At 36.2% G+C, this 25,496-nt stretch overlaps 1 protein-coding gene across 2 annotated transcripts in view; it reads right to left on the reverse strand.

The window, feature by feature from the left end:
• Positions 1-25,496, reverse strand: part of Parg (poly(ADP-ribose) glycohydrolase) — a 113,077-nt gene that overhangs the window by 61,490 nt on the left and 26,091 nt on the right. For both annotated transcript variants that reach the window (XM_042696319.1, XM_042696320.1), the window contains exon 8: positions 324-416. In XM_042696319.1, coding sequence (XP_042552253.1) covers positions 324-416 — 93 coding nt within the window. The remainder of the gene's footprint in view (positions 1-323; positions 417-25,496) is intronic.

Genomic DNA, 25,496 nt, shown 5'->3' on the forward strand with positions numbered 1-25,496 from the left:
CTGGGCCTGGGACCTGTCCCTCAGCTCTTCAGCTCAAGGCTAGCGCTCTACCACTTGAGCCACAACACCACTTCTGGCTTTTTCTGCTTATGTGGTGCATAGGAACCAAACCCAGGGCCTCACGCATGCAAGGCAAGCGCTTTACCACTGAGCCACCTTCCCAGCCCCACGCCTCCGATATTTAACATAGCAAAGTTATCATACTCTTTGGCAAAACCTTTCCCTCTCTCCATCCTTCCCTTGCCCTACTCCCCCTCCATCTAGGTCATTAGAGTTCAAAGGAAATTAAACTGTGAGCCTCAGGAAAGTTTTATTTCACTAACCTGGGTGCAAATATTTGGTAGACAGAGTGCAATTTTCACCATATCAGGCAAAATAGACTGATATAAATGCTGAGCTTCTGCTTCTTCAAGTACCTGAAAACCAATAAAACATTATATGAAATAATAATGATTAATGAATAGTAAGCAATGGAAAAACATTGTTATAAAATTAAGAACCTATTTCTTGGGATCATACCACCAAATACCCAGGAAAGTTAAACCAATATACTGAAAATTTCATACACACATAGACACACACACACTTCACCTCACTTTAAGGCCCTAAGAAACCAATCAAATATTTCCTACATTCATTAAGAAGTGTTCTACAGCATCTGCCTAGCATGCAAGAGTTCCTAGGTTCCATACCTAGTCTCCTCCTCTCCCTACCATCTCTCCTCTTTCTCATACAAATATCTCATGTCAACGTTTACAATACTTATGAAAGAAAAACAGTACATTCTACTTTGGCTACACCAACTAATAGAAACAATCAACTGTCAGAATCCCTTAAGGACCCATAAATAATTTCAGTGGTTTGTAACTTAAAGCCATCACTATAAAAGCTATACTAATTACTTTGACGAATACAAACAACAGAAAACAATGAGATTTCTTATAACCGTAGAATTTTTCTTTTCTGGATACCATTGGGAGTTAAAACTACAATACCCGTATCATTATTTGAAGCACCACATAGATGACATTTGTGGTTTGTTTTTGACAAAGTTCTCATTTCTACAAGCAAGTGAAAACAAGATTATTATTTTTTTTAGAATAAGTTGCTCAGAAGTAGAAAGTTATCATAGCTAAAAAAAAGAGAATATTGCTATTACTGAAGTGAATCTGACAATTGTAGTAAGAAAATAAAGAGGCAGCAATAAGACATATGTTAGTGGTGATAGAGAAATCTAAGCAAAAACGAAATCTTAATTTCTCAAAGTGGGAAAAGGGCCAACACAGGGGAGTTCAGAGTATTTAAAAGGCTACTACTTCACAAACCTCTTTAAAGCTGAGAAAAACAAACACTAAATTTAAAAAGTCATACATTCATACAAGGCTATTTCAGAGGTAGAAATAAAAGATAGTTGCTTTCCTATGTGTAAATGCAGTCATTTACCACATCCAAACGGTTCCTGCTTATAATTAAGCCTTTGCCTTTTAATTTTTGTATTTTGAACTAATCACAGATTCATAGGATATTCAAATATAGAAGTCCAGTATACCTGTTACCCAGTTTCCTTCAATTTGTGTCACACAGTAGCATCCAAGGTCTGATGACTTTATACACAAGTTCTGTGTTCACTCCTTCATTTTCTCAAATCAGTGGATAGCTTCTCTAAACTTTAAAAATTAGTCAGAGGAAATATTTAGGCCTATAGAGTAAACTATTACAACTGTGCATATTTACTAGCTACCACTCCACTGTCTCTCACATGCCCTTTGCTATCCTGAAACTACCAGTTTTCTTTTTCTTTTTCTTTTAATGTCTGAAATAAAGAGTATGCTTGCACTGTTTAAACCTTGGTTCTTCTCCCTCTTTATGTTTATGCCTTGAGTGATGGTCAACCATTCCCAGTTCCCTGCTTTGCCTTACTGGCTTTATCAATTTGATGAAATCACAACCCTTTTGAATCTGCTTCCTCACTAGTAAAATGAAAAGATCTATCTATATTATGATGGTGATGCTTCTATTTTACCTCTGCCTTTTACTACTACTAAACTACCAATTAAACCTGAAGGCTCCATTCACACTTCCCTTTAAAGCCCTCTCTGTCTTGGCTAATGGCTCCTTTTTCTGTGAATCTATAATCAACTACACATTCCTGTAAGAGCATTTACTGTAGTTTGTTATAATTGTTGTACACATTTTTTTCTCTTCTAATCTGTGAAAGACTGAAAATGCAAAGATTGGGTTTAAAACATCTTGCACCCCCATTAACAAGTACAGTGCTCATTTACATTTGCTGAGTAGAAACATTTGACTACCATGAAGCTATGTGGCAGAAGCCTCAGAACTGCAGGGGTGGGGGGGGGGGGGAGGAGGGGGCAGGAAGAGTTAGTGACAGTGAACTAAAAGTAGCACTGAAGAAACAAAAGTTCAAAGGTTAAAGAGATCTGGAGAAACTAAAGTCCAAAGAAGTGATATAGCACTTTGCTCATACTCAAAAACTTAATGGCAGATCCTGAGATTACATGCCAGGGCTTTTCTTCCAAATTCATGAAGGCCAAAACACTTTATAAATTCATTGACCAAAGACTGGAAGTCTACAGTTACAGACCCATATCTTTACATTAATAAGTCTCTGTATTAACATTGAACTATCCCAAAATTTTCACTTTCTCATCCATAATTCTACTGTTATGCTTAACTCTCAGAGTTAGGAGAGATTCTATATAGTAATGTTTTATGAATTTAAAAACCTCCAGATTCATATACAAATATAACATTCTATTAGGTAATGGCCAGTAATTCATCTTTCTGGAGCCTCCCCTGCCTCTTATCATCCCTGTATCAATTTACTACTAAGTGCCATTGACTTACCCAGCAGTACCTCAGTCATTTCCTCTTCTTACTATTAAGAAACTTTGACTTGGCCCCTCATAGTCTCACCAGGAATTCTACCATAACCCACCTGATGCCATGATGCTAACCCACCTTCAGGTTCTGCCTAAGTACAACCTGGTGTTTCTGCTCCATCTGAAAGCTTTCTATGACTTGACATTGCCTTTTCAATAGAATATAAAGTCCGTGAATTAAGTCTAGCAAGAAAGTCTTAGAAACTTATCTAGTCTTATTTACATAAATTCTCTCTGTATATGTATATATGGGTGTGTAAATACACATAAATAATACACATACACTATTACAGACATTTTACACACTTGGCAATTCAGAAATTTGTTCTTCTTAATACCTACCTGTGCTTCCAGATAGATATGATCTGCACTGTGACTGGAATATCCTTGCTCTACTGTAAATTTTATATAATTTTTGATATCTCGCTGTAATAACACCTTATCTCAAAGCTCTCTTTCTCCCTCTCTCTTCCTTACCCTGCCCTCACTCCCGTTTCTTGGTATACTTTTTTCACAAGGTACTTAAGATTAACAGCTTCGGGTTGGATTACTTTTGGACATGCTTTGTAGCCCTTTCTAGGAGTCCCCCCACCTCAACTTTTTTTGGTTGGTCGTGGGGCTTGAACTCTGGGCCTAGGCACTGTCCCTCAGCTCTTCAGCTCAAGGCTAGTGCTCTACCACTTGAGCCACAGCACCACTCTGGCTTTTTCTGTTAATGTAGTGCTGAGGAATTGAACCCAGGGCTTCACGCCTGCAAGGCAAGCACTCTATTACTGAGCCACCTTAACAGTCCACAGGGGTCCCTTTTAAGACATTTACAGTTGATTTGCTAGGCCAAAATCTGTGATGTTTGTATTGTAACCCCTTTAAGAAAAGTATCTAGTTAATTAACTAAAGGTTTCAACCACAATTAACTGATTGGTCAAACCTCAGCCTTACAGAGGATTCTGGAAATCATTCTTTCCATTGACCCCAGAATCTCTACGGTTAGCAAAATCACTACTGTGGTCTCTAAAAAAGTTAACTGCATATCCACATGATTTTCTATAATATACCCTAAGAATACTAGAGATTCTACTATCATTTCCTAAGATGAAACAAATTCTTATTTCAAAATTTAAAAGTAATTCAAACTCTTACAGACCTTTCAAATCTACTTATTCTTCATACATACTTTGTGTGACAAACTAAACATTAAAGGAAAAGAAAAAATATAGCACTAAAGAATATAAGAGTAAAATACTAGCTAGAGAAGGTTTCTAACAGTTATATGCGCACGACTCTGGCCTGACACTTTGAAGAAAAGACTATGACAGCTTACAAGAAAACAATCTCACTTATTCCCCTTAATTTCTGAAGGCTCATGAAAGTCTGACAGCTAGCTACAGGATGACCTCTCATGTGCATCACCCATGACAATTGTGGCTTCAATGAAATGTTTGCCAAATTTTAATGAAGAACATTCATTTTCAGAAAACAGAAAGTCTAATCTTTTCATATTTACAAAAGCACAATTCACAAATGAATTGTTACCTAAATAAGACTGGTTAAAATTTTTACTTTATGGCATCAAAATTAATGTGGGGGCAATAAGCAGGTGATATGAAAGGTCAAGGGCTCTCAGGCTCACTACGGTGAACAAAGAAAAACCCGGCAAAAGTTTTTCTCTCTCTACTTGCTTTTAATTTTGATTTTCCTTTTCAAAATGCTATTTAAAAATTTCCTGTGAAAATTTTGAAAGGGTTCTGATTCAGTCTTGGAAATTCTAATAAAAAATCAGAGCTCGCTATAAGCATTTTAAAAAAAACCCACCAACTATGTTTTACAGATAAATGAGATAGATACACTTTAAAGTAGTTGCTCTAAGCTGCGCACTGATGGCTCACACCTATAATCCTAGAGACTCAGGAGGCTAAGATCTGACACCATGGTTTGAAGCCGCCTGGGCAGAATAGTCCCCATGAGACTCCTGTTCTCCAATTAACCAGTCAAAAACCAGAAGTGGTGCTGTGGCTCAAGCAGTAGAGCACTAGCCTTGAAAACATAGTTTCAAAGATAGCGTCCATGGCCTGAGTTCAAGACCCACAACTTAAAAAGTATTTGTTTGATATGTAATAAGGTAAAGCTGCTATAGATACTATTTTCTTCCCATTTGCTGGTAGCAAACAGGAAAGAGTATGAAATGATGGAACCTCCTTTTGTTCTTTTCTATCATTATGTATGTATGTACAAAGGGGTTTCACTGTAGTATTTCCATATACATATGTAATGTATTTTGATCATATATACCTATTATTTTTTGTGTTTGTGTTGGTCCTGGGACTTGAATTCAGGGCTTGGGTGCTGTCCCTGAACTGCTTTTTGCTCAAGGTTAGCATGTTACCACTTGAGCCACATCTCCACTACCTCGTTTTGTAGTTTATTAATAGTAGATAAGAGTTTCACAGGGCCTGTGAAGGTGGCTTAGTGGTAAAGTGCTTGCCTAGCATGCACAAAGCCTGGGTTCAATTCCTCAGTACCACATGAACAGAAAAAGCCAGAAGGGGCACTGTGGTGCAAGTGTTAGAGTGCTAGCTAGCCTTGAGCAAAAGAAGCTCAGGGACAGTGCCTAAGCCCTGAGTTCAAGCCCCAGGACTGGCTAAAAAAAAATAAAAATAAAGAGTTTCACAGACTTTTTTGTCTAAGCTAGCTTCAAGTCACAATCCTCTGATCTCAGCCTGAGTAGCTAGTATTACAGATACCCACCCAGCTCCTCACTATTTTTTATCTCCATTTTTCTTACATTTTTAATGGGTTCTATTACCCTACTGTATTTAACAGTACTTTGGTCATATTCAACCACCTCTTCTTTCTGCTATCCCCTTTTCTCATTGGTTCTGCCCTCAAATTCTACCCTTTACACTTTCATGTCACCATTTTTCTTTTCCCAAGTGTAGACTCCTCACATGAAAGAAGATATGTGTTATTCATCTTTCTGAGTCTGGCTTATATTGCTTAAGATGTTAACTATGGATTATACTAAGATAATTCATAATATTAATATATTAATGCAATACAACAATGTTATAATATAATAATGTAATTTGCATATTGTTATGCTATCGATATTAATATGTATAATAAAAATAAATTATATTCATTCTTGAGCAAATAACATTATTTTGTACATCCTTATGACTGAATAATCCTCTATTGTATGCATACCCTATTTTTCTTTATCCATTAGTTCATGGACATTTAAGCTGATTCTATTGATTAGCTATTGTAAATATTGCTGCTATAAAAATGAGAAGGCAGAGACTCTCTTATGTCAATTTGCATTCTTTCAGATATCTGCCCAAGAGAGTTGTGACAAGGTCAGAAGGTAGGTCTATTTTTAGTTTTTACTAGAATCTCCATACAGATTTGCACAGTGGCTAATTTATATTCCATCCAGGTCCCTTTCCCCCCATAGCCTTGTTAGTATTTGTTTCCTTCGTGATAGCTATTATGATTGGGGTGAGATGCAGTCTCAATGTAATTCTTTATTTGCATTTCATTTATGGCTAGAATGCCAAACATTTTCTAATTTATTGGCCATTTGACTTCTTTTGAGAACTGTCAATTAATTTATAAAATTATTTGTCATTTTGATGTTTAATTTATATATTCTTGGTATTGACTACTTGACCCTTAAATAGCTTGCAGATATTCCTTTCAATTCTATAGGCTGTCTTTTCATTCTGGTAAACGTTTCCTTTGCTGTGCAGAAACCTTTTCATTTGATGCAATCCCATTTGTCAATTCTTCCTCTTATTTCTGAGTTATTGGAATACATTCAGGTCTTGAATTAAGGGATTTGATCCATTTTGAATTGATTTTTGTACAGAGTGACATAGTGATCTAGTTTCAGTCTCTTATGTAAGAATACCCTATTCTCCCAATCCCATCTGTTAAAAGGCTCTCTTCTTACATACGTACTTTTGGAACCTTTGTTAAAAATTGTACGGCTACAGCTATGTCGGCTTACTGTTCCACTGGTGTACATGCTTGCTTCTGGGCAGGTCCAGCTCCTCTGACTCTGTAATATGCTGTGTACTGTGAAGGCAGTCATTGCAATGCCTCCAGCATTGCTCTGAATTCTCAGGACTTCTTTGCCTATTCAGGAACTTATAAGCTGCTAGGTGAATTTTAAGATTTACTTTTCTCTTCCTGTAAAGACACTGAGATTCTGATAGAAATTGCACAGTATTCTGTAGCTTTTAGTAGAACAGCTTTTTTCACTATTAATTCTGCCAACTTATAAAAGCAGAGGAAGTCTTTTCATTTTCTAATGTCTTAGTTCTCACTGTAAGCTCTTTTGCCTTTTTAGTTCAGTGTATTTGTAGGATTTTTTTTTTCTTTTCTGAGGCTACTATGAATGAAATTGTTTTCTTGGTTTCTTTCTCAGTTTGCTTAAAATTAGTAAATAGAAATGCTGTTCTTTTCTGTTAATTTTGTATCTGCTACTTTCCCAAAAGTGTTTAACAGATCTAAGTTTTAAAGGTCTTTAAGTATAGTATCACAGCATCTGCAAATAGGGTAATTTAACTTCTTCCTTTCTTATTTGAATCCTTTTGCTTTCTTTCTCTTGCTTTACTGCTCTGGCTAAGAATTCAAGCACTATGATGAATAAGAGAGACTAAACACCCTTGTATGTCTATGTATACAGTTATTATATCCTCTTGATAAACTGTTTCCTTTATTGATATGAAGTGAAATTCTTTGTGTTTTAATTTTGGTCTGAATTCTGCTTTGCCAGATATGAGTAGTAACTCCTATTTGTTTTGGGAGGCCATCTACTTGGAAACTCTTTTTCCATCCTTGTACTTTAAAAGCATGTTTTTGCCTTTTAATGGAGGAGCATTTCCTATATATAACAAATGGGTGTTTTTGTTTTGTTTTTAAATCCAATACATCATTTGTTTATTGTCTCATCTTAGTTTTTCCTGTACTTTAGGTTGTGTTTAATCTTCCTATTCTCTGTGTAGGTTTCCTTTTTTTTTTTTTTTTAATGTTTTTATTGTGAAAATACTGTACAGAAGGGTTACAGTTACATGAGCAAGGTAATGAGTGCATTTCTTATCAAGCACTGTTGCTTCCTCCTTTGTTTTTCTCCTACCATCTCTTCCCTCCCACTTCCACAACTACACTCCCCCCGCCTCCACCTAAATTGTGATGCTCGTTTTCAACATAGTGTTTTGTCATCTCATTGTTACAATGGGTCAATTTGTATCCCTATTTAAACATCTTATTTTTTCCCTTCCCCTTCTCAAATTATACCAACATCAAATGCAGTAAAAACATACAAAGCAACAAAAAAAAAAATCACGTAGTACCTTATAACTACATTAGAAACAATAGCAAGAAAGGAAAAAAAAAAACCATTTGTGTCCCTATCTTGGGGTTCATTTAGCTTAACATCATCTTAGCTGGTCATATGTATATAGCTTTTGACCTTTTTGTGCAAGTTTCCTCTAAGTATCTTCTGCAGTGATGATTTAGTGACCATTAAGTTCTTTTAGTTTTTATCATGGAAAGTTTTTATTTCCCCTTCAGTTAAAAAGAATACCATTCCCAAGATAGGGACACAAGAGGTTTTATCTTTATTGCTGTTGTTTTTAATGTACTTATAATAAACTATGTGGGATTTTTTTTGTACTATGTGATTCTTATGTGATTTTTGTTTCTTTTGTATGTTCTTCCCCCATGTTTTCACTGTATTTGAGTCCAGTGCCTTGCATCTTGTATATACATTTTTCTAATTTGGGGAGAGGAAGGGAAATAACAAAATGCTGAAACAAGGATACAGGCTGACCCATTGTAACAATGAGAGGAGTTGGGGAGGGAAGGGATGTTAGGGAAAAAACAAAAGAGGCGGGTAACAATGCTAGATAGGAAATGAACTCATTACCTTACTCATGTAACTGTAAACCCTCTGTACAGTATCCTTACAATAAAGATATTTAAAAACATATATAACAGATACAAATTAAAAAAAAGAATACCAGGGGCTGGGAAGGTGGCTCAGTGGTAGAGCGCTTGCCTTGCATGCATAAGGCCCTGGGTTCGATTCCTCAGCACCACATAAGCAAAAAAGAAAAAAGGGGGAAGTGGTGCTGTGGCTCAAGTGATAGAGAGCTAGCCTTGAGCTGAAGAGCTGAGGGACAGCGCCCAGGCCCAGAGTTCAGGCCCCACGACTGGAACCTCCCCACTCCCCAAAAAAAGAATACCATTATTGCATACAGTAATTTAACTTGGTAGTTTCTTTGAGGGTTTGAAGTACATTATTCCATGACTTCTTTGCTTTTAGAGCTTCTGATATCTGCTGTTGTTCTGATGGGGCTGCCTTCATATACAACTTAGTGCTTCAGCTTCCTAGTTCTGTATATTTAATGTTTTAACTACACTATTATATAGATTCTTTTCTAGTTTTGTCTGTTTGGAATCTGAAAAAGCTCCTGAACAGTGACGAATGTCTCTTTCCAAAGCATTAGGAAAATTTCTACTATTCCTTCCCTCCCACCCTCCCTCCCTTCTGTCTTTCTTTCTTTCCTTTTGTTGGTCGTGGGGCCTGAACTCTGGCCCCGGGCACTGTCCCTCAGCTCTTCAGCTCAAGGCTAGCGCTCTACCACTTGAGCCACAACACCACTTCTGGCTTTTTCTGCTTATGTGGTGCTGAGGAAACAAACCCAGGGCCTCATGCATGCAAGGCAAGCACTCTACCACTGAGCCACCTTCTCAGCCCCTCTACTATTATTTTCATGGCTATGTTTTCCAAGCTTTTACATCTATTCTTATATAATCATGAAGGCTTTGATCTTTTAAGAAAGTCTCAAAGGTTATGCATGCTTTGTTTGTACTCTGTGTAAATGTTCTAATTCAACTCTATATTCAAGACCTAATATTCTGTCCTAAATTTGATCCAGTCTATTGCTGAAGCCTTCAAATGAGATTTTTTTAATTTGACTTATTGAACTCTTCATTTCTAAAACTTCAATTTGATTCTTTTTTCAGGACTTCTGTGATTTCATTAAATTTTATACTGAGGTCCTGCATTTCTTTCTAATTTCATTCAGGTTTCGTCTTTGAATTTATTCAAGCGTTTATTCATATCCTTTAAATTTGGCCATTCTTGTGATCATTCTTTTCAGATTTCATCACTTTAGCTGAGCACTGGTGCCTCATGTCTGTAATCTTAGCTACTCAGAGGAGGCTGAGATCTGAGGATCATGGTTTTCAAAGCCAGCCCAGGTTGCAAAGCCTGTGAGACTCTTATCTCCAATTACCAAACATCCAGATATGGACCTGTAGAAGCTGTAGCTGAAGTGGTAGAGTACTAGCCTTGAACATAAAAGCTCAAGGACAACACACAGGCCCTGAGTTGGGGCCCTAGGACAGGCATTAAAAAAAAAAAAAAATCATCATTTTACTATCTTTAGAGTACATTATTATAAAGTACTATTTTTAAAGGAATCATGTCTCTAGTTTTTCCCAATTTCTGTCTTTCTTCCTTGGGATTTGCTTATCTGTGATCATGATGGTTGAGGTTTTAAATACTGTAGTCTTTCAGAGGTAATGTTCAATATTCACATGAACTGGGTAGTGCCCAATGTAGAGGTGCAGTTTCTCATTAAGAGTGAGGGTATAGCTCAGTAGTCAAATATTCACCTGTATCTTAGGGGACAGGGAAATGGCTTCCTGAACTGTGACTGTTTCTGGCTTCCAGGTATTCAAAGTAACTCACTCTCAATCAACAGACCCCTTTCACAAAGTGTACCTGGCACTTAAGAGATATGGTACACAAGACTGACTATATGTCTTCTCCAAGGCTAGCTTGCCATGCAAAATCAGTCACCATCTTTAAATCCCTACAAAGTATAAAGCTTGTGAGTTATCTTCCAACTACATCTACTAGTCGGTTGCCATTTGTTGTATCTTGTGGTGGTGACTTAAACGTCACCTAATCCTTGTTGACAGAACTGTAGACTATGTCCTACTTTTCTCTGCTATCTGTTTCTCTGTTATTCAGCTGTTCAATCACCTCATTCATGATTCTCAATGTTCTTCCTCTTTCTCTCTTTAAAAAAGTTGTGTCTTTGTTACTTGACTTTTCTTATTTAGAGTCAAATGAAAGAAGCTTTGCTGCCACATGGCCCTCATTAGCTTTCCCTTAGTCTTACCTGCACTCCCACTACCAAGACAGGAGAGGAAAGAAATGAAGAGAGAAAGAAATCTACTAGTCCTCACAATTCTACTCACCCCCATTCCAGACCTCTCCTAATCACAGCTGCTTCTAAAGACAGTTTCATATTGATCCTAATTTCTCACAGAAAACAAGCTATCAGAGACTTAATATTCACAAGCTTTTGTAGATGGGATGGAATTTTACTATTATGTCTTCCTAATTCCAGATAATTACCAACTAAATGGGAACACAATCAGTTTAGGAAAAATATCTTCATGTAGTTCTTGAAACAAATTATGCCTCTAATCACAAACAGACTGTTTCCCACACAAATTTCATTAACCATAAAGAACTGTATAGTTTTATAAAACTTGAAAGATGCTCTTCTCTAAATACTATTCACGGTAGAATCATTATCTATTTCATGCTAACAGTAAAATACGTATGTATTATCAGCTTAAAAAGGTCAAAGCATAGTCATATTCCCTAGTTATTCTCTGTCTCCAAAAAGAAAATCACTTCTCAAAACTGTTATGGTGAATGATTATTCCCTAGAGAATACTGGCTCAGGATGTCACTTAGAAATGGCATATCTATTAGTCGTATCAGTCACTTTTGCTAACTCCACCAAACCATGATGCTATTACATAAAAGCCAACATGTAGACATATTACTAAAAACAGGTAATCAAACTCAACATAAGATTTCAGAGAAACAGCTAATGGTAATTAAAAGTTTTCTAACCCTAGAAGCAAAACTGAGTTAATTTGTTCAAGGAACATATATAACAAATGTTATAGTTCACACTGTTTCTGAACTCTTAAGAATTACTTTAATTCTTAACTCATCTATAATAATCATCTATAATACTAACATAATTATAATATATATAATAATCAATATTACAGTTGAATTTCAATCTTATTAAGGCTCATATCTAATTTTCCCAAAGGTTTTGAGGGCACCCTCTGGTGGCAGATTGATGAAATATAAAAATACATTAGTAGTTTAAAAAGATTACAATGAAAGTATTTTTAAAAATCTGATTAAGTTGTACCTGGAAACACAATTATTTCATGCAAATTTTAGAAAAATTAGTTGTCTGAGAGGTGAATTTACTTATCAGCAGCATTTACATAAGAACCTTAGAGATGACGTAGTACAGTGCTATCTAACCAAACCTACTGCAATGTCCACTGGCCACAAGCTACTGAGCATTTGATATATGGTAGTATGACTGAGGAACTGAATTTTTTATCTTAACTTTTAATTTTATTTCAATCTGTATAGCCACATATGTCATTAGCTATTATTTGCAAAGCACAGCTCTTAATTCTTTTTGTTTCTTTGAACTCTGGGGTTGGGGGCTGTCCCTCAGCGCTTCAGCTCAAGGTTAGCACTTCTGTGCAGCTCTTATTCTATTTGATATTTTACTTCAATAAAATACTCAAGCAGAAAAAATTCAGGGATTCTCAGACACATGAAGGTATGAGTATTGACACTAAATCACTACTTTCCGCTTATAGTCTTAGAAATGAACTACATTTTATTCAGCTAGTTAGTCTACATTTGGTGTTTGTGATTCATTTTAAATTAAGCTGAATTTGAAAATGGTCAAATATCCTTCTTGAAATAATTTTGGCTTTATAGATTACATAAGACTGGAAACATGAAGATAGCATAGCATTTAGCTCTAACAAGAAAAACAGATTAAAGGCTCAGCTCAATCTATCATCTGGGACATTAATTCTTTTCTTGCATGTTAGAAACTGAAGAAGCAAATGGGCTTTGTGTGGCTTTGGGAGCCCAGGAATCTGAGAACAAGAATAACCATGCAGGCTCCTCTGGCTTAAGTCTAATCACAGGTTGTTAATACACACCGGGCACCAACTTTGGTGCATTAGAAAGCCTTTTGCTGTAAGGAGAAAGGGATGAATGAAAAACACTAAGGAGTTTTTAATTCCCACTTCCTACACAGGGAGCATGAAGTGTTTCTCTTTCTCTATCCTTATTTTAATCTTGTTATACTAAAACAAACCCTTGTTAAAACTTAAAAAAAATAAAGCAAAGCACTGAAATCAAGCTGCCAAAATGTGTATTTTCAAGGGCCTTAGATCCCTCAATAAGAGGTGAAATGAAGCTGGGCATGGTGGCTCAGGCTTGTAATAGCTACTCAGGAGGCTGAGATTTGAGGATCAAGATTCAAAGCCAGCCCAGGCAGGAAAGTCCGGGAGACTCTTATCTCCAATTAACCACCTGGAAACCGGAAGTGGTAGAGCGCTGGCCTTGAGCTGAAGAGCTCAAGGACAGCGCCCAGGCCCAGAGTTCAAGCCCCATGAATAACCAAAACAAAACAAAAAACAGAAAGTGTTAAAATAAGAGCAGATAAACTGTGGCCTGTAGGTTACATGCAGAAAATAAGGTGGCTCAGTGGCAGAGCACTTGCCTTGCATGCATGAGGTCCTGGGTTCGATTCCTCAGCACCACATAGGCAAAAAGAAAAAAAAAAGCCGGAAGTGGCACTGTGGCTCAAGTGGTAGAGCGCTAGCCTTGAGCTGAATAGCTGAGGGACAGTGCCCAGGCCCAGAGTTCAGGCCCCACAACTGGACCCAAAAAAAAAAAAAAGAAAGAAAGAAAGAAAAGGTTCCAAAATAATAATGAGCAAATACATAAAAGCTGGCAAAAGAATCAAAGGCTCATAAGTTAAGATTCAATAGCATGAGGCCTATGAATAAGATTTATTATTTCCTCCCTCCCTTCCTTCCTCATTATAGCTGTGTTTTACAAAACGTGTTCCACTGATTATTAACTACAGGGCAACTCATAAGCTGCTACACAAAAAGGTTCTGCTTATTGGTAAATCTGAAGAAAAAGTTTAACAAAGCTATGCATGTTTCCTTCATGCATATTTCTCAGAACTATTTCTAAAAGAAGGATATAATACATAGCTGTTCAACTCTTTCTTTACAAAGTACTTGTACAGAGAAACAGTACACCAGATTAAAAGGCTAGAAGCAGTAAAAACTTTTGTGTTTTTTTTTTTGGTTGGTCGTGGGGCTTGAACTCTGGGCATGGGCTGTCCCTGCGCTCTTCAGCTCAAGGAGAGTGCTCTACTGCTTGAGCCACAGTGCCACTTCCGGTTTTCAGAGTGGTTTATTGGAGATAAGAATCTCATGGACCTTCCTGCCTGGGCTGGCTTTGAACCGCAATCCTCAGATCTCAGCCTCCTGAGTAGCTAGGATTACAGGCCTGAGCCACCGGCACCCAGCTACCGTGAAAACTTTTGAGAAACAAAAAGCACATGAACAAAAAATGAGTGGAATATCAGGTATTGTGGAAAGAGGGAAATTCACAACTCAAAATCTTATCAGGAGTTGACCCATGGAATATCAGGTCCAAGCTGGAGTTACAGGTTAAAAAAGGGGAGGGGCTTACCTTTGGACTTGAGACTTACTGATAACTGGGCCATCAACATATTAGTTGACCAAAGGTATCCAAGTTGGAGTCAGTTTACAGGTTAGAGGAAAAGCAGCATTAAAGATAAAGTGAAAAGAGGAAACATAACTGAATGGCAAAGGATTCAGAGGAACACAGATTGTCAGAATTAGGCAGGTACATTCTCCAAGTCTTTAAATGAGACTTCAGGCCACAAAGACCATTTTTTTTCTACAGGATTTTTCCAAGTTCTTCTATTTATAAGTATAATCTTTTTTTTTTTTTTTTTTTGTCGGTCGTGGGGCTTGAACTCTGGGCCTAGGCGTTTTCCCTCAGCTCTTCAACTCAAGGCGAGCGCTCTACCACTTGAGCTACAGCGCCACTTCCTATAAGTATAATCTTCGAAGTGATTGGGGGTCCCTAGTTTTATTTAACTAGTTTACTTTATGTAACTAGTTTCTACAAAGAATCTTCCCCTTTCCCTAATCATTTCCAATTGACTTAAGGTTCTAGAAATATTTTCAACTGATTCAGCTCTGTGCCTACTTGGTATATGAAAGATTGACTATACGCATGAGATCCCATTTACTGGCTTATACCCCTATTAAAACCTTTGTTTTCATGGGTTGGGAAGGTGGCTCAGTGGTAGAGCGCTTGCCTTGCATGCATGAGGCCCTGGGTTCGATTCCTCAGCACCACATAAGCAAAAAGAAAAAAGCCAGAAGTGGCACTGTGGCTCAAGTGGTATAGCCTTGGAGCTGAAGAGCTGAGGGACAGCACCCAGGCCCAGAGTTTGGGCCCCACGACTGGACCCAAAAAAAATAAAAAATAAAACTTTGGTTTTCAGTCTTTAACTTGTAAATATTGACAGTGTTAATCTGAACACTACATCTACTTAGTGAGGAGGGTGGAGTCATGAGCAATAGAAGAGATATGGCCTATACCATACTTGCTGCATACTCAAAATCTTGAAAGCTCCATTGGTCTGCCCCACAGATAGCCAAATAGGAGTTGCAGCAAACAAAGAAGAGATAGCTACAAGGGGGTCTTGTAGAAGGGGTAAATCTCAGAGGAGATAGGGCCATACTACAAGAAGAGCTTCCAACAGAACTGATGCTGCAATGATCTGCAATATGAAGAGGGAAAGAATCACACAGGCAGACAGTAAAGAGGCTACTTAACCAGTTAGCACCTTGAACATTCTACTCCCAGAGAGAGATGGCCTAGATGCTCTTGGAGCTGGGCTTTCCAGGGCTGAAGTGAGTAAAACCAACAGCAAGTATTGTATCAGTATGTATCACTTGTGCCTTCATTTGAAAGCATTCTGTGGGTTACCGTGCTGCAAGTTGTTCTTGATATAAGTCTTTTATAGTGTTCTTCATGTAATCAGGGAACATCTGTGGTAGTTATGCATGTACTATGCAGTTTATGAAAAATCATTTTTGCTTGTTTTGTAGAGCACTTGTCTAGTTTGTGCCAGGCCCCATACATAGCCCAATCCTCAATGGAAGAGAGGGGGAAAGGGAAAGGAAGAGGGTGTTTAGGCAGCTTAGAATCTGAAAGCCCCATAAAGTTAATTACCTATCACTCCACAATAAATCATGGGTGAATGCTTTTCTCTTACCAGTAGCAAAATTCTAATAAGGAGAAAGACCAGTTGATCTTTGGGAGACCATATAATTTAATAGTGTATTGCTCACAGACATAGTCTTTCTAAGTGAGTTGACTGCTTGTTCTACAGGCTATACATTAAAACAGTACATAAATTTGAAAAACAGCTTTATCATTCTATTTTGACTTATTCTTATTATTTTTTATCTTTAAATAAGTCAGACTACCTAGTCCCACCATGGTCAGATTTGAGGTGTTACATGTATGAAAGTTTACCCAAAATAAATATATAGAATTTATTCTTAATAATTTGGAGAATAAGAAATGTAAATTAATAGGCATTAAGGCATCAAATCAAACTACAACAAACACTTCATAGCGAAATGACAGAGAGATAAATCATAAAGGAGATTAAAACATATAGTTACTATCATCCTTTAATGGAGTTAGGTTTCTGGAAAATGAAATCAATGTCACAGCAATAGGGAGTAGATAAAGGGAATAGATTCTGCTGCTATTTGATCCAAAGAAAGAAATGAAAGGCTAGAGTTACAGGATACTATAACAATTCAGAAGGAATCCTACTGAATGGACTTCAATTTTTGAGTTACAGTAACATCCAACTCCCTTCTTTGTCACAATAATAAACACAAGCCAGTATTTTGCAATAAAAATATAGCACACAGAGTGCTCAACTAATAGTTGTCTTTCAGTAACTCTTTAAGCCTAGCAAAGCAAAGTGCTTTGTTCCAACTGGAGCAATTTATCTTCTAGGATACAAAAGCACATATTAACCAAAAAAGGGAGAAGGATGACACATAATCCATATAAATCTAGAAGTTACATTTAATCTGTTTTAATATTCTAAGTGACTGATTAGCTGGCTTTTGGCTTCTACAGTTCTCATGAATTACATTGTGCTGTAAAGTAATGCAGACCTTATTGATTCCAGAGACTGTGAGTCACCAAGGGAAGAAGTCCAAAAAGGTTAAATTTCCACTGAACTCCAAATCAGAGGTTCGAAAGCTAGAGAGATAAAGACATTAGCTGTAGTCTTATGAAACATTCAAAGCTGCATTCATTTGATTATGAGGTTAGTTCTGGCTCCTCATAACAAATATAACAAGGATGCTAAATCTTTTAAGCTTTGATGACCCAGATAATAGATTATCTATAAAGAATTCTAAATCAGAAGCTAAAAAGTAAAATGTTTTATTTGCATTTAGAAACTACTCACTTCTATACTTGTTAGTACCAAAAACAGACAAACAACAAGAAGGAAAACCCCATCACTACAACCCCAGAAGACTATCATGGAAGAAGGCCACCTCCTTACTGATTACTAATAAAGAAATCTATTCTGATCTGAACAACCAATTGCTTAGAATAAGCTTTCCCCAAACTAGTCAAAGAACACTAACATTCAGTAATGTATTTATAGAGGTTTCGGTGAGTGGGCTATGGGACAGAAAGAAACTTTAGCTTTGTTCCAAAAAATTCAACAATAAAAATGCTAAATATTTTGATAATTATAAGTTATCAAGAGATAAGCTACCCATAACACTATGTCATATTCTAGAAAGCCAAGAGTTATACTGTAGAAGATACCACTTCATACATAAATGCACTGGTACTCAAGTGGTGCATAAGCATAAGACTACTGTGTTTTATACTATTTAATGACAGCAGATTTATGCTATGATCTTTGCCTAATAACTTGAACATTACATTTTAGCCCTTTATCAAATAATACAGTGAATCAAAACTTAGTTTCATCTATCACATATACAAGTAACATTTTTGTAATCTACTTTGATCCAACTTTTTACTATTATGTCAATACATTATAACTAAGTTTTTCTTAGTTATACAGAGTTCAAAAATGTTTAAATACTTGTACACACCTCACTCTCTGTGACAATGAAGTATACTGTATCTGTTTTAACATTTTAAAATAAGGAACACAGGAGGAGGAACAGAATAAGTGGGAACAGCCCACACTAAGTAAAAGGAAAGAAATGTAAACATCACCTGATGTGGAAAAAACAACTTGTAATGTCAAAGCTCATAGAGTTCACAAACTGTATAGACCATGATCATGACAATTTGCCTTGTGAAAATTAAAATGTGTTTGTGACTCACTATTCCACAATACTGTGAAATATGTAAAATTTATGTAATCATCTAATCTCAATTAAAGAAAAAAAAGTGAGAGAAGGGATGGATTAAAAGAGATGGGTGACAATGTTGTCAGACATTTTGTACTCATATACTGTTTTGTAGAATGGGAACTTCTTTGTACAACTACTTAAAGATAATAAAAGAAATTTTAAATAACACATTAAGAACTCCAAAGGAAAACATGGTGGTTAAGCCATAAAATATGCTCCATTAATCGGACTGTTTCAAAACGCAATTTAATCTACATTTCCCTTGTAAAGTGAGTAGAACATAAACAAGGATATGAATTCATTACTGCTCTCTGACTTAACAGAAAAAGAAACTTTATGCAGTCTTCATCTGAGAAGTTATAGGTAAACAGCTAATAGTACAATGCATGTCCAGAATTTTAATAACTATATCAAAGTCAAAATATTCACAATTTCTAGATTATCTAACAATATATCTATTCTGTATGTAAAAATCTCAGAAATAAGAAGTGTCGCTGTAGCTCAAGCAGTAGAGTGCTTGCCTTGAGCTGAAGAGTGCAGGGACAGCGCCCAAGCCCAGAGTTCAAGCCTCACAACCGACAAAATAAAAAATAAAAATAAAAAAAATCTCAGAAATAGATATAATGCTTATTTATTATAGTTTCCAAAGAACATATCACTAACTTAGCCAAAGTAAACAACTTTTCTACTTCAATTTTTTCATTTAAAAAGTTTAAATGTCCCCTTATTGTTCTACTCTTAACTCTCTCTCTACTTCTAGCAGCCAGCAGCAAACAAAAACAAAAAAATTCATTTATTTATGGCAAACTTTGTGGATAAACCAACAGAAGGAGGAAATAAGAAGCTTAATCATTTCTATCTTTTCAATCCCGGCATAAAATAAAGCATACAAAGGATTCTGGTGAAATTGTCACCAAAATCCTTAGGTATTTGCTGAAAAAGTTTGCTATGAAATCAATTTTAGAACTGGCTCTTAATATTTTAAACATTTTATACATATGTCAACTACATATTTAAAAGCTTCAAAAGTTATGGGTGTAGTTTAATAAATTCTAAATTCATTTTTAACTACCGCCCAAATCCAGAAACAGAAGCTAGCTCAACAGAAACCCCTTTTAAAATATGCCCACTCTTTTTCAATCACTGTGGCTTTTGTGTTCAATGTAAATTTTATGTGTTAATTCATTAAAAATGACATTAAATAATGCCACGGGTATTGTGAGATTAAAGTATTAAAAATTCTTCTGTAATGCATTACATAATAACAAGAACCTTTTCTAACATATAGTATATTTTATTGAAATTTCCCATAAAAATGCCAGGAATAAGTATATTGATTCATTTAGAATATAAATTATTGAAGTGCTTGGATTTAATTTTGTGGAATACCACACAGGAGAGCCATAAAACAGATCATTTGTTCCCAACATGACTAACAGCTGGCAGGGAGGAAGACTAAGATTAGCACTCAAGATGCAAAAACACTAAATAACATCAGTATGACACAATAGCACAAAAATCTATACCTATAAATTACGTATTAACAGATGGATCTTTGTGATTTTTGGTTGAGTTCTAACAAAACAATAAAACTTCTGGCAATATTCCCCACCCCAATATAGAGAATCTCCCACAGCAGGGTGTGGACCGGTTCTTTTCCATCTTGTAGAAGACAGCGGTCTGAAGGTAGTAACAGTAAAATGGAATCATATTAAATGATGGCTGATACTAATTCTTCCTAAAGTAGTTTGGGTTATAAAATCCATTACTCATAAAAATCAACCACAGGAAGGTTGTGGGGTTGCTTTTTGCTTTTTTGTTCTAGTACTGGGGTTTGAACTCAGGTGCCTCTAGCTCTCACTCACTGGAGTCTGGGGCTCTACCACTTGAGCCACACCTCAGTTCCAGCTTTCTGAGCTTTTTGGAGATAAGAGACTTTCAGATTTGTCTGTGCAGGCTGGCTGCAAACTGCAATCCTCAGATTTCAACCTCCTGAGTATCTCTACGAGTCAAGCATACAGGAAGGTTTTAAGGAGATGAGTATCAGTAGCTTCAAAGGATTGATAAAATGCAAATACTAATCTTGTAATCTTTCATGATGACATGAAACTAGATAGTTTAAGTATGTAAGTGAAAAATTTTCTAAACTCTGCATAGCACAGTGAATTATAGATAATAATGTACTATACATACTTTAAAAAGGCCACAAGTAAGAATGAAATGACACATAAGACGACAAATATGCTTACCCTGACTAAAACATTACACTGTGTATTCTCATATTGAAACATCACATTATTCCATAAATAGGTTTAGTTTTTATCAATCAGTTAAATATACTTAATAAAATAGAAAGCAAACAAAAATATCCAAATTCTCTTAATGTTTAAGAACCCTTTAGATTAAAAAGCAGAACTAGTACAAAATGCAGACACAGATATTCAAGTATTGTTCATTAGTGATTTAAACATTTGTCTCCATACAATAAATAAATCCGCCATCACTGCCCTCTAGATATGCCTGACACTCACTTCTCACTAACCACAGCAAGCCTGGGCAATGCTATTCCCATACGCTACATCCTAATAAAGTTCCATATTAATCTTTGGGGCTTTGACAGACATAAAAACACACCAAAATATTCAACATCCAAAGTGTTTAAAGTGTTTTGTTATGTAATGAACACTGCAAGAAGATACATGGTCACAGAGGAAAAAAATAGATTTCTTCAAATCTCTAACAACAGAATGGCTAAGCAATGATTTGTCAATTTAATTAAATATTGGGCAGCTATTCTGATAAAGCTATATACTGTAATAGAAGACTTTGTAATATAGACTAAAACATTAAAACTATAAATGAAATTGAGCTATAAATGTAAGACATTATGTACAAGTGCATAAGAAATTATATGTGTGTATATATATATGTGCATATATAACATGTTATATATGTATGCTTGCATGTGTGTGTTATGTGTGTGGAAAGATTGGAAGAACATAGTAAGAAATATTTGGTATATTTTCAGGAGTCTTCAATCCTTTCATGTTTACAAAGTAAATAAAAATAAGAAGGTCAAAACTGCAATGACTCTTCTCCCTAAAGAACTATAAAACTATCATCAGTCCCTTAGTAATCACCTTATATTTATGATCTGCATTAAACACACCAAAACTTGCTATCTATTACCCTCTCGGGTATGCCTCTTCTAAGCAAGGTCACCAAACAGAAGGGAAACAAGATCCTGTCTGGGCATTCTGATAAAGGAGAAAAAAGTGACAGATGTACTATTACCAATAGCATACTTTATTGCCCTCTGGTATCAAATTTAATAATATTTCTTATTAACCAGTGTATCCATTTAAGCCTAGAAAAATTATAGCAAACAAATGTTCTGATAATTTAAGTGACAGAGAAAATGGTCATATCAATTTAACTTTTCAATGCACCAAAAATAACATTTTTAACAATGAGACATTTAGACACAAGGATACTCTCTGAGGTTTCTAATTCACTGACAGAGAGCTAATGTAGCTACTACTTACTTTATAGATGCCTAAAAATTGCCCTTTGTAAGCTTGCAGAAATGAACAATGTAATCCTAAAATTCATGTTGAAACATATTAAAACAGTCAAACCAAACTGCAAGAAAAACAAAGTTAGAGTATATGTGCTTCTTGATTTTAAGACTTATCACAAAACTATAATAATCAAGACAGTATACTACTGGCATAAGGATGGACATATATATCAATGAGATAAAACTAAGAACACAAACTTACACATTAATAGAAATAGGTTCTGAAAAGTGTGCCAAGACAATTTAATAAGGATAGTTTTTTCAACAAATGATGCCAATAAAATGAACTCCACAACAAAGTAATAAAACTGAACCCCTGCCTCCTGCTACTCTGAAAATTAAATGAGTATTGAACTCTACCTCACATCACACATAAAAATTAATACAAAATAGGGAATGGACAAGAATAAGAGCTAAAATTGTTTAACTATTAGAAGAAATACAAGCTCTTTACTTAGACATAGCACCCAAATGAGCAACAACAAAAGAAAAAGATAAATTACACTTTATCCAATAAAATATGTGCTTCAAAGGATACCATCAAGAAAATAAAGACAACCCACATTATGGCAGAAAATACTTGCAAATCATGTATCTGATAAGAAAAATATCTAGAATATATAACTGAATAATAAAAAGAATGTGAATAATTATTTCTAAAAGGCCATTGTCAAGTGAAAAGACAACCAAATTACTATGGAAAGGCCTATCAAAACACAATGTTATTATTATACCCTTACTAAAATAGCTAACATTAAAAAAATGAAATGCTACTTAAGTTACAAAGAAATGGAACCACTTTTTTTTGGAGGGGGGCCCTCAACTCTGGGCCTGGGTGCTGTTCCTTAGCTCTTCAGCTCAAGGCTAATGCTCTACCACTTGAGTCACAGTGCCACTTCTGGCTTTTTTCTTTTTGCTTATGTAGTGCTGAGGAGAACCCAGGGCCTCATTCATGCAAGGCAAGCGCTCTACCACTGAGCCACCTTCCCAGCCCCTGGAACCACTTTTTTAATGCTGGTGAAATTACAAAGTAATGCAGCCACTTTGGAAAATAATTTGTTACTTCATCACGGCTAAAAAATTATTATTCTATCCCAGAGCAAATCAATCCCATAGGAAAACATATGATCACATAAAAATCTCTTTACAAATATCCATAGCATTCCTGGTAATAGCCAAAACCTGAAAACAAGTAAGCATTCAATCCCTGGTGAACAGATGAATGACATTTGGTACACCTATACAATATTTAGTTACCACTAAAAGGTACAAAACAAACTTTGAAAGTAAGGTTAAAAGTCAGTACACTTAACATGTTATTTAACTATTGACTTTTCGCAATTTTTCTTTGATACTCCCAATCACCTAACTGATATTTCTCTTTACATTTGGTTAATGTCCCCAAATAAACACTCCTTCTGCCTTCTGTGATCTACCAGGCTCTACTAGAGAACTTCTTTTACTATTGGGCTTAATTATTATAGTCAACTATGAGTGTGCAGAGTGCCTCCTGCTTTCTAATTAAGCTGTCACTCAAATCTGAACATCCTGTAGAGTAACGCCTTATATATACACAGATATTCTATATGAGGAATTGAACCCAGGGCTTCATGCTTGCAAGTCAAGCATGAAGCCACATTCCCAGCCCTATTCAGTGTTCGTTAAGGGATAAGAATTACCATAATGGACTTAGTATAGACTTTGGAGTCTATACTATTAGTCTTTCCTTATCCCATGAAGTTATTGAACACCTAGTTTGTATAGAACTTAATTCAAATATAGCTTTGCCCCCACACACAAACACACACGTTGAACAAATTACTTAATTTTTACAAATCTAGCTATATTTTTCTCTTTAAATTGAACATTTCAAAAAAGTGAGGATTTAATACATTAATATATTCCTTTTTGTTTTATTAGTACAGGGATTTGAGGGCCTTGCACCTTTCCAACCCTATCTTGTGATTTTTCTGTCTGGGCTGTCTTGGAACCACAATCCTCTGGGTTTGCCGCTTTAGTAGCTAGGATTATAGGCATAGGGCACAGAAACCCAGATAAGATTCCTTTGGATGTACATGTCTTCAGTATTATTTCCTTTTCTCTCCTTTCCTTAATAGCAGCCAAAGAATATTCCTCAGACTTTCAAGACAAGTTGATAGAATATAACTGCTAGGAAATTACTGTATCCTAACGAGAATCTGTTTTTTCAAGAAGCTCAAATATCTTCTAGATATACTTTCTTAGAGAACAACCCAACACTCATATTAAGCCCTTATCTTGCAGATACTATGTTCTTAGGATCTGTGACACCCTGCCAATAAGTATACTATGAAGGGAGGCTTAGAGATACAGGCTTCCACACTATAGGTGAGAACAAGAAAACACAACCACCAGTTGGAAGGAAAATTGAGAGCATGTGTCAAAGGTCTTAGAATTAACATACCCTCTGCCCTGATCATTATAGTCCTAGCTGGAAAACTATTTTACAAAGACAGTGGATGCAGCAACACTCAGAAACTAAGACACATATTTTAAAATAGTAACATAAAAATCACATAAACGTTTACTTTCTTTTTTTTTTTGGTACTGAGGACTGGACTAAGGGCTTTCACTCGAATAATGCCCCACTCCCTTTTTTTTTGGTCGTTCGTGGGGCCTGAACCCTGGGCCTGGGTGCTGTCCCTCAGCTCTTCAGCTCAAGATTAGCACTCTAGCAACTTCCAGCTTTTTCTGCTTATGTGGTGCTGAGGAATCGAACTCAGTGCCTCTTGCATGGAAGGCAAGCACTCTACCCCCGTTTTTATATTCTTCAGATAAGATCTCCCACTTTTGCTGGGATAACCTTGGAGATCATCTACCTTCTATCTTTCTAGTAGTTGACATCACAGGTATGGACCACCACACCAGATTTGTTTTCAAGATAGGATCTTAAAACTGTATTAAAAAATGTTAAGTTATTATTTCTGGGTAGCAAAATTACAAAATGTATACTGTCTTTAAGTTTTTTTATTTTTTATTGTGAAAATACTGTACAGGAGTTACAATTAGATGGACAACATAATGAGTACATTTCTTATCAAGCATTGTAGCCTCCTCCTGTTTCCCCTTCCCATCCCTTCCCAGGCTCTCCCTGTCCCCCCACCCAATCCCCCCCCCCCACCAAAGTTGTAAAGTTCGTTTTCGACATGACAACTTGTACTTCTAGAGTTTTTTTTTTAATGTTCCAAGTTTATTAAGAATAACAGACTCTTTGGGGATTTGACAGCTGTAATCCAAGGGCTAACCTGGTTGTCTTTTTGTTTTTTCTGGGTCAGTTGTGGGGCCTGAACCCTGGGCCTGCACACTGTCCCTCAGCTCTTAAGCTCAAGGCTAGCACTCTACCACTTGAGCCACAGCGCCACTTCTAGCCTTTTCGCTTTATGTGGTGCTGAGGAATCAAACCCAGGGCCTCATGCATACAGGACAAGCACTCTACCACTGAGCCACCTTTCCAGCCCCTAACCTGGCTTTTTTGGCAGACTGTGTTTTACTACTTGAGCTCTAGATTTTTGGGGGAACAGTCCAGAGGCTTGAACTCAGGGCCTACCTTC

The sequence above is a fragment of the Dipodomys spectabilis genome, unplaced genomic scaffold, assembly GCF_019054845.1.
Source record: "Dipodomys spectabilis isolate Male_0828 unplaced genomic scaffold, ASM1905484v1 ptg000207l, whole genome shotgun sequence".
NCBI lineage: Eukaryota > Metazoa > Chordata > Mammalia > Rodentia > Heteromyidae > Dipodomys > Dipodomys spectabilis.